This window comes from Oncorhynchus nerka, linkage group LG20 (assembly GCF_034236695.1).
Source record: "Oncorhynchus nerka isolate Pitt River linkage group LG20, Oner_Uvic_2.0, whole genome shotgun sequence".
NCBI classification, from domain to species: Eukaryota; Metazoa; Chordata; class Actinopteri; order Salmoniformes; family Salmonidae; genus Oncorhynchus; species Oncorhynchus nerka.
Genome location: NC_088415.1, coordinates 56,747,384 through 56,756,948, shown reverse-complemented (window position 1 = coordinate 56,756,948; position 9,565 = coordinate 56,747,384). Strand labels below are relative to the sequence as shown.

The following is a 9,565-nucleotide window of genomic DNA, read 5'->3' as shown; positions in this document are numbered from 1 at the left end:
TCTGAATAGGTTGACCACAGGAAAATATTGTTTATGTTCAACCATTGACAAAGCAAAGAGCAATTCATGTGTCAGAGCAATTTAAAGAGATCAACATGTTTATGAAATAGGGTGGAAATTAAGTTATTTGTTGAGGTTTGTGGAGGGTTGAAAAAGGAGAGGTCTGTTAAGAGTCAGGCCCTGAGGTATGAGGCAAAAGTAAATCAGAAATACAATGCCTAATGCCAATGACCACAGGCGTATTCATTACGCCAATTCTGTTGCAAAATGTTTCTTTAAACGGATGCCATAGGAACGAAACAGGGAGGAGGGACCTACCTGAATTTGTCCAATAAAAAATTGTTTTCGTTGCAAAATGCAACTGTTCGCACTAATGATTACACCCCACATGTTCAAGTGTAGCGTGTGCACAAGCATTCACACAACCACACCAACAGAATGAAGAGTACACACCAAACCTTTACATAAAATGCCTTTTGTATTAAAAGTTGTTCAACCCAGACAAGTGGGTGGTAAAAGGCTTGTCTGGGGTCAAAATAACAATTGAAATCAGGAATTCACATTTCAGAAAGAAACTATTTGTAAGATAAAAACAAACATGGCTTACTTTTTGCTGAACCCACAACATAAAGCTGTTTGGGCTCATACTCTCAGTGAAGGAATACCAGTGGGGAAAACAGAGCTCAAACTTTGCACTGAAATAACTGTTATTCCATCTACACCTCAACTTCCTCATTGAAAAAGACAAAAAGGGCCATTACATTTTATTTCAAATCACTTTTTGACTGTACACCTTTTTGATTTGAACATGTCTTCATCACTGGAAAATATAAACAGCTGGGTTTAACAACATTTTAAATCTTACAAACAGCGTTGTCAAACTATTTAATCATTTCTGTCTTTCAAAAAAAATATTTGAACTTCAATTATCTAAAAACACATCAACTTCAACTTTTTCATTTTTCGCATTTTTAAAAATATTTTATTTATTTTATGAATGAGCCAATTGTAAACTGGGGATTATTAAGTGACCGTGATGGTTTGAGGGCCAGATTATTAATTTTAGCCAGGACACCGGAGTTAACACCCCTCCTCTTACGATAAGTGCCATGGGATCTTTAATGACCTCAGAGTCAGGACACCCGTTTAACGTCCCATCCGAAAGACGGCACCCTACACAGGGCAGTGTCCTTTGTACTAGCATAGACCCTATTTTACATAATGTGAGGTGTTTGTATTGTGCCTGCCATTGGTTGAGACACAGCATGCTCTTGAATACAGGGTGGGTGTTATGTTTTGGCTAAATATATTAAAATGGGAATAACAGAAATTTCAGCTTTCAAATGGTACCACAAAGATGATTTGTCCACATATCAAAAAATGTTGACATGAATTAGAATATCAGTTGTTTGAAATTACACTGTCAATAGTCCATGTGACACCTATTGAAATCATAGAAATATACATAATAGACATTCCCATTTAAGTTGACATTCAACGGTGAGTGGACCGGTGGCCATCTTTGTGAAAGTAAAAATGTTCATTTCAATGGTGTACCACCAGCTAAATTCCACTGGTCTGAATGGATATAATTCACAGAATGGAACTATTTCTAAAGATTCAAATGGCACCCAACCTGTATTTAAGAGTATGCTGTGTCTCAACTGATGGCGGGCACAACACATATACCTCAGAATATGTAAATTGGAGTTTACAAGTTTTAGATAATTGACATTAAAATGTTTTAGTTTTTTTAATAGTTTGACAAGCCTGTTAAGCTTTTAAATTACATCAAACTCAACCATTTGTATTTCCCAGTGATGAAGAAATGATGTCTGATGGTATGTTGGGTTATGCTAAACTGGTCAACTTTGAGCACCTCTATCTCCTGAATCTTTTGGCTTTCAGTTCCAAAATGTCACTTTCTGACCACCTCTTCCATGGGCAAATGTGCACGTAAAATTGAGTTCTAATCAAAAAGGAGTGAGGTCAAAAAGTGATTGAAATCAAACGGAACAACCCGGAAGTAAGCCTCTTTCACTATGAGCCCAACTGAAATGAAAATTAAACGGTAAAGTACTGTTGTGATTGTAGGGCTCCTTGTTTGGCACATACAGACACAGGTGTATTTCTTAGGAAGGCACTTGACATGGGGTTCTGTTCCCCCCCCATGTCACATCAGTAAGGACCTTGTTTGTGCACATTGAAGAGTGAGATGGGCAGGGGAAGTTAAATCCAACGTTACCAAATCCTGAAGAAAAAACACAAAAAACAGCAACCCACAACACTCCATGCATGGCCTGACAACACATCTTGGTAGGACTTTTTCTGCAGGTAAAACACAATTTCTTGATGTTTAGACTATGTGTTATGTTTAGTCATTTTAAATTAGTTGCTCAGGTTTAAACTAGTTCCAGTGACCAGTGCATATTCACAGAGTTTGGGGTTTATTTGACACTAAAAATCCAAACATGAGCTTTTGCATGGAGGAGGAAGGGGGGTCCTTGAGCCCATCAGAATCCACACAAAAAGTGACCAATCCCTGTTCACCAAAGGGACTAATCCTCTAATCCCTCTCCAGGCCAGAAGGACCCGCCCAGAAACCATGAAAAAGTACAACTCAACAGTAATCAAACCCCACCAAAGTTCCAGAACAAAAAGCGTCTCTTAGGTTTTACAATAAGACATTCCCAGTTAGGCACGTTTCCAGAAAAAGTGTCAATTACAAAGCTGTGTGATATTTTTTTTTTTAAATCTCAAACATTCAAGTACTTTGTCATGTAAACACTTTTTAGGCTATTTCAATATAAATTGTTGTCATCGTCGATTGTTGTGTGCAAATAACTGTCCAATAATACTGACGGTCGCATTATCAAAAAGAGGCCGTATAATTTTGTTATCAACAGGTTATCAAAACAGGCCTTGTTTTTTTAATGAGTTTTACTTAGCTAGATAACAATCACAGTTGCAAACTTAAAGATGTTTTCTTAGAAAAGAACACAAGAACAACAGCGATCTCCACCGCTGGGTAAAGAGGAATAGTTCATCTGTCTCACGATTTCTGCGAACAATTCGTCGACCAAGCCTTTATTTTTGGCAGAAGTTTCCATAAACGGGCAATTCCACTCCTGAGCCAGCACCTTGCCTTCCCCGGAAGAGACCTCTCTCTCGCCTTCCAAGTCCACTTTATTTCCAACCAATACCATGGGCACTCGCTCGTATCTTTTCACTCGGATGATTTGATCCCTCAACGCCTTGATGTCTTGGAAGCTCTGCTGGTTGACCAGACTGTAGACCAAAATAAACCCCTGCCCGTTTTTGATGTACAGGTCTCGCATGGAGGCGAACTGTTCGGTCCCCGCCGTGTCCAGTATCTCCAGAACAGAGGGAGACGAGTCCACCTCGATCTCCTTTCGGTAAAAATCCTCTATTGTGGGGTCGTATTTCTCAATGAAGGATCCCGTCACAAACTGGACAGTCAATGCAGATTTACCCACGCCGCCCGAGCCCAACACGACCACTTTATACTCCCTCATGGCTTCGGAAAACAGACAGCCCCTCTCCACGAATCCTCTACCCACCCGCTGGCCGACCCGATGTTTTCAGACCGCAGAAAGGCAGCTCTTTCGAGGGTGGGAGTTGTCAAATCCCTCGGCGGAAACGCTTTCGAGGGTCGTCTCCGAAGGTCCTGGTAAGAATCCGAAGAGAGCGGCCGTTTCCGAACATTAATAATATAACGCGTTGCACATTTTCCGTTGTTTGTACCGTGCCACCGTGTTAAAAAGCGTGATCTCTTCTATGGCTGGCGTTTCCTGCACACAGTTTCTCAACGCAAGACAACTAACGTCACGAACCAAGGCTTAGTTCTGTGATTTCTTAAAGGGGCAGTCACCCAAAACATTAGTCTACGCAAATATTAGTCACCTGGGGCCTCATTTATAAACCGTGCTTGCATACAAAATATACCCCAAAAATGTGCGTGCGCCAGTTAACAAAAAAAACCTGACGTGAGAATGTGTTCACCACCCTGCAAATTTGAGACATCAGCTGTTCGAATACCCATACTAACATTCTGTATACTACATACAAGAGTATATAATACATATTATTAGTTAATTTTTTAGTATATTGTAAGCAAAACAGTATCATTTCAGTTGAGTGTACTAGCGCTTCGCCTGTCTACTGGAAGTTGAGAAATGCAACTTCTTGCTAGCTTGTTAGCATAGCTAACAAATTGCTAGCTAGACATCTTATGACTTCATTGTGACTTCATTAACAATGTCCATTGAGAACAAACAACGACTTTAACGCTTAGCTGAGAATGACATGAATAATCAAGTCATTAAACGCTGAGTAGTTAGTTAGATAGCATATAATATACTGACTGGCAAGTTCGATGTATTACTAGCCAACTAACGTAAACTCACTCACTTTTGTACATCGTCTTGGTCCGTACAATTGACCTTATTTTAGCTCCCCAAAAACGTAATACTTCCAGATCAACTGTGATGTCAATACCTTTGTAAAGCACAATTTCTCCCCTTTCCAACAGAATCAATTACATGACCCCCACGCTGCCCGTTTCTGCATAATTCAACAAGGAAATGAGCTCCGTCGGGTCTTTTTAAAAATGGCAGGTGGGGAAGAGAAACTAATGCGTGATAGTGAGAAGGAGAGATGTGTGGGAAAATTGCTTTTTTTCACTCGATCTGTCCAACTTATCACCTTATCGCCTCTAAAATGTAAATAAAACACTATAAAGAGTTTATATAATGTGTCATTACATACATATTCGAAGGTTTGTGTCGAATTTGAATCGGGTTTTTAGGGGTGTGCTAAAGTGATCTTCAGAAGTAAACAGCAGCTTTGAGAGTCATGATCACATGCATTGATGGTGCAAAAAATGACTAGGTATCCCCCCCTTACCCCCGTCACTGTCCATTTCTTGTTTCTAAAGAATGAGAGAAGTGCTACACCTGTTGGAGAGAGATTGTGAGACAGAAATAGTTGCTTTATGCGTGCTGTACGTTACGACATGACACGACATAATGTAACGGAGGGTCAATTTTTTTCAACTTTTCTCCAATACTATAGAGCCATTACCATGTCGATCAACGCTTGAATAGAAACGCAGTTCACACCCCCAATTTTGAAGTCAATACAGTCGCTACAGTCCCATTCGTTTTCTTTGTAGCCTCGTTTGAATGTTGCGGTTGCGCACATTTGTACGGAATGGGGTGAGTTTACGTTAACGTTAGGACTGTAGCTAGCAAACATACCGGTACATACAAGCAACTGCTGTAATAATATGCTATGCGGTTCGTAAGGCTAGCGTAGCTAACAAATTGTCAGACAACATAACGTGTAACGTAACTAATTTGAAAAGGCATTACTTTATTACATTGTTCAAGCAATAAATATGTATCTGCCCTCGTCGGACTTTGGCTGCAAATTTTCTGCCATTTTCTTCAAATCTGAAAATGTTTTAAAGCCGCACCCATTTTCTGAAGTATTGCATTATGGGCCCCAAAAGCAAGGAAATAGTGTCCACTGCTTGTATACTTTGCATTTTGGCAAATGTATGACATTCGGGAACTTTTGGCATACTAACTATATCCATACTATGACCAATAAACATACTAAATTTGTCACAAATAGTATGGTTAGGACAGACAAAATTTATTCACTATTTAACGGATTTTCCCCCTAGAAAAGTGAGGGGAGCAAGCTATTTTTTATTTTATTTATATGGAATAACAGTACTTTACCACATTGTCCTAGGCACTTGTGCAGGCTCTAGGCCTAATGTGAGCTTCAAGAGTTATATTATTCCATGCGAAAACCTACACTATTTTTCTTAAAAAGAATGCAGATGTTGTTATAACCATGAGAAATGAAACACAATGGGAAGCATAACTTGTGACAGTTTATTTTCCTGATTAAAAAAATATCTGATCAAATCAAGAACAGCTTCACAAGACACCATAACTAAAGTTGGCCATGTGCAGTAGATCACCTACTAGGTGTCAAAAAACAATGGAGAATCATCTGGAAATGAAAATGACGGCCAATGTTCTGTGGTCCGACGCAATAGCACAATCACCTGCTGCTTCTTACTGTTCAACAGCACGGTGTGTTTGGCCCTCAATTTATTGTTTATTCTGGTCTCTAGGGTGTTCATTTATTTTTAAGATTTATTGGAGCTCTCGTAATGAACTGCTTTCCTTCTTGCTTATACACTGGGCACATTGGCCTGACATGTTGGAATTGTTTGAGCCTCACCAACTCTTCCCCCTCAAGAAAATCTGAACATCCACAATGGACACACACATATCTAGGAATGGCACTGATTGCTGGGTAATTCTGCGTCTCCACTTGCATTCCACAGGTTAGCCCCTTGAAAGAAACTATCTGCTCATGATATGGATTGTCTTCTTGGAAAATCTCTGAACCACATGTACAAAATGTTCTCATCCCAAATGCGTTTGACTGCTTTTCTGTTCATCTTTAGACAGCTTGCTTTTGGCATACAAGCACCTTGGTTTTTCACATTCAACACAGTTGATGGTCACTCTCACCTTTGCACTGACCATGGCAGCACTCCTCTTTACTTTAAATGTTCAATATTTGGTGTCAGAGAAGGATAGAGAAGGCCTATCCTTGTCAGTGGTGTCCAAGCTGTACAGATCATCACATGTCTGGTGCTCACGTCTGTCTGCTGTCAATGTTGGATCAGGCACAAGCCTTAATTTCATAAAATGTTCTTCTGGCAAGCGTGAAGGATTCATTAAGCAGTACCAACATGGAGGATTTATTAAGCAGTACCAGCATGGAGGATTCATTAAGCAGTACCAACATGGAGGATTCATTAAGCAGTACCAACATGGAGGATTCATTAAGCAGTACCAGCATGGAGGATTCATTAAGCAGTACCAGCATGGAGGATTCATTAAGCAGTACCAGCATGGAGGATTCATTAAGCAGTACCAACATGGAGGATTCATTAAGCAGTACCAGCATGGAGGATTCATTAAGCAGTACCAACATGGAGGATTCATTAAGCAGTACCAACATGGAGGATTCATTAAGCAGTACCAGCATGGAGGATTCATTAAGCAGTACCAGCATGGAGGATTCATTAAGCAGTACCAACATGGAGGATTCATTAAGCAGTACCAACATGGAGGATTCATTAAGCAGTACCAACATGGAGGATTCATTAAGCAGTACCAGCATGGAGGATTCATTAAGCAGTACCAGCATGGAGGATTCATTAAGCAGTACCAGCATGGATGATTCATTAAGCAGTACCAACATGGAGGATTCATTAAGCAGTAGCAACATGGAGGATTCATTAAGCAGTACCAACATGGAGGATTCATTAAGCAGTACCAGCATGGAGGATTCATTAAGCAGTGCCAACATGGAGGATTCATTAAGCAGTACCAGCATGGAGGATTCATTAAGCAGTACCAGCATGGAGGATTCATTAAGCAGTACCAGCATGGAGGATTCATTAAGCAGTACCAGCATGGAGGATTCATTAAGCAGTACCAGCATGGAGGATTCATTAAGCAGTACCAGCATGGTGGATTCATTAAGCAGTACCAGCATGAAGGATTCATTAAGCAGTACCAGCATGGTGGATTCATTAAGCAGTGCCAGCATGAAGGATTCATTAAGCAGTACCAGCATGGATCTTCTCCCTCGCATTTCTTGATCTGTACCATGTATTGTGACATCTTGAAATGTCTGTCCTGGAATTGCTTGTACTGTTTCCTGTCAAGGCCTTTTCTGCTGAGGTCATGTCAACTTCTTTATTAATGATGTTGAATTGTGCAATATTGGCAATTTCCTCCCGTGTTGCGGCCTGATGTACTTCAACGTGGGTTCCTTTCCACTTAAGACGCTCAAACCGGCCAATCACAAAAGCCGCAACAGGATGCATACTGTTTTCAAAATCCTCTTTCAGGTCTGGCCGTTTGGTGGCTGTTTTACGCTTGTCATTGTGTTACACTTCTTCACGAGCTTCTTATTTGATTCTTCCATCTTCTCCCTCACCAGGGCTGTTCCCTGAAGCCCCAAGTTTAGAATGGAATTAACTCTCTCGGCAGGGTTGGCCCAGCTGTCATCTGGTGCTGTTCTACAGGCCATAAGCATGTCAAGATCCAGTTGAACAAACAAGAGTGTGTGGCATGCTTGAACAGAGACATATGTGGTTCTGTGTTCTGGCCACCATCAGATTGAATGATCAAGATTGACATCTTCACTGTAGTTCTCTCCTATGAGGATGCTGAGATTTAACTGTGTCAAAGGGGCTGGATGGCTGGAAAACCTTGTCCTTGACAGTGACATTAATTTTCCCATCATAGAATGAACTAGATGGAGATGCTGGGATCAACATGACAGATGGCACAAGTCGACAGATGGTACAAGTCCGCTGATGTGGTAATCATGGTTGGCAGCTGCTAGAACTGCCCCACTCACAGGAGCAATGCTTGGATGTCTGCCTCTGTTACAGGTCCCTATAGGCTGGCCAGGTTCTCCGACAAGGATGAATGCCTTATCATCCACACATAACATTTCACAGTCCTTCTGCCACATGCAGGCAAACTGTTTAATGTAGTTCCACTGTACTGCAACAGGTGTCCCTTATCACCCGAGGCTGGACCATGAACTTGAGGTCAAACCTTCCGATGTACTGGAGAGCAGACATGGACCATGGATTATTGGGTGTAAACTGCAGTCCTAGCCACTGTATTGATGGGATTTTAATTTCTGGTTAAGCCACTTTTCCACTGCGTCACACAAGTCCTCAACTGATATAGCAAAAGGTAAGTACAAGTACTTACGATCATTGACCTGAGCTGTGTATTCATTAAAATACTTCTGTGCTTCATCTCAAAAGGCCTGGAATGAGGATTATGATTTGCCATTAAGATTCCTCAGAATCCATTTCAAGTCTGGGTCATCACCATCAAGGAGGAACAATGATACTCTCTCATCAAGTGGGCACTGTTCATCATTGTTCGCTGAACTCTTTTCATTTGTCAGAAACCGATACATTTCTCTCAGGAAGTGTAACAATGTGCTCTGGGAGTCGGGAAGCAAGTTCAGGAAATTAATAATTTGATAGAAAAACGAAACATAATACAAAACAAGAAACACGGGTAGCGCACAGACATGAAGCTGGAACAGAAACAATAACGCCTGGGGAAGAAACCAAAGGGAGTGACATATATAGGGAAGGTAATCAGGGACATGATGGAGTCCAGGTGCATCTGATGATGCGCAGATGCGCGTAACGATGATGACAGGTGTGCACCATAATGAGCAGCCTGGTGACCTAGAAGCCGGAGAGAGAGCACACGTGACAGGAAGTAGCTGTTCACTTTGGCAGCATGTGTGTATTTGTACAGGAATGCTTTTTGCATTGCTCTAGTTTGGTATGTTGGTATTTATTTTCTCAGTGTAGAGATGACAGAAGCATGGTCTCATGAACATCATTAGTATGTTAGGATACCTTCCATATGAATGCCAGAGTGCCTAGGTAGGTACGACATGC

The 9,565-nt window shown here is 41.0% G+C and overlaps 1 protein-coding gene across 1 annotated transcript; it reads right to left on the bottom strand.

Moving 5' to 3' along the window:
* Nucleotides 1-459: 459 nt before the first annotated feature.
* LOC115102846 (ras-related protein Rap-2b-like) lies at nucleotides 460-3,845 on the bottom strand. Its single transcript, XM_029623219.2, has one exon. The coding sequence runs from the start codon at nucleotides 3,534-3,536 to the stop codon at nucleotides 2,988-2,990; it is 549 nt and encodes a 182-aa protein (XP_029479079.1). The 5' UTR covers nucleotides 3,537-3,845; the 3' UTR covers nucleotides 460-2,987.
* Nucleotides 3,846-9,565: the final 5,720 nt, after the last annotated feature.

Coding starts and splice junctions, on each gene's coding strand:
- LOC115102846 (XM_029623219.2), bottom strand. CDS start 3,536: ATGAGGGAGTATAAAGTGGTCGTGTTGGGCTCGGGCGGCGTGGGTAAA.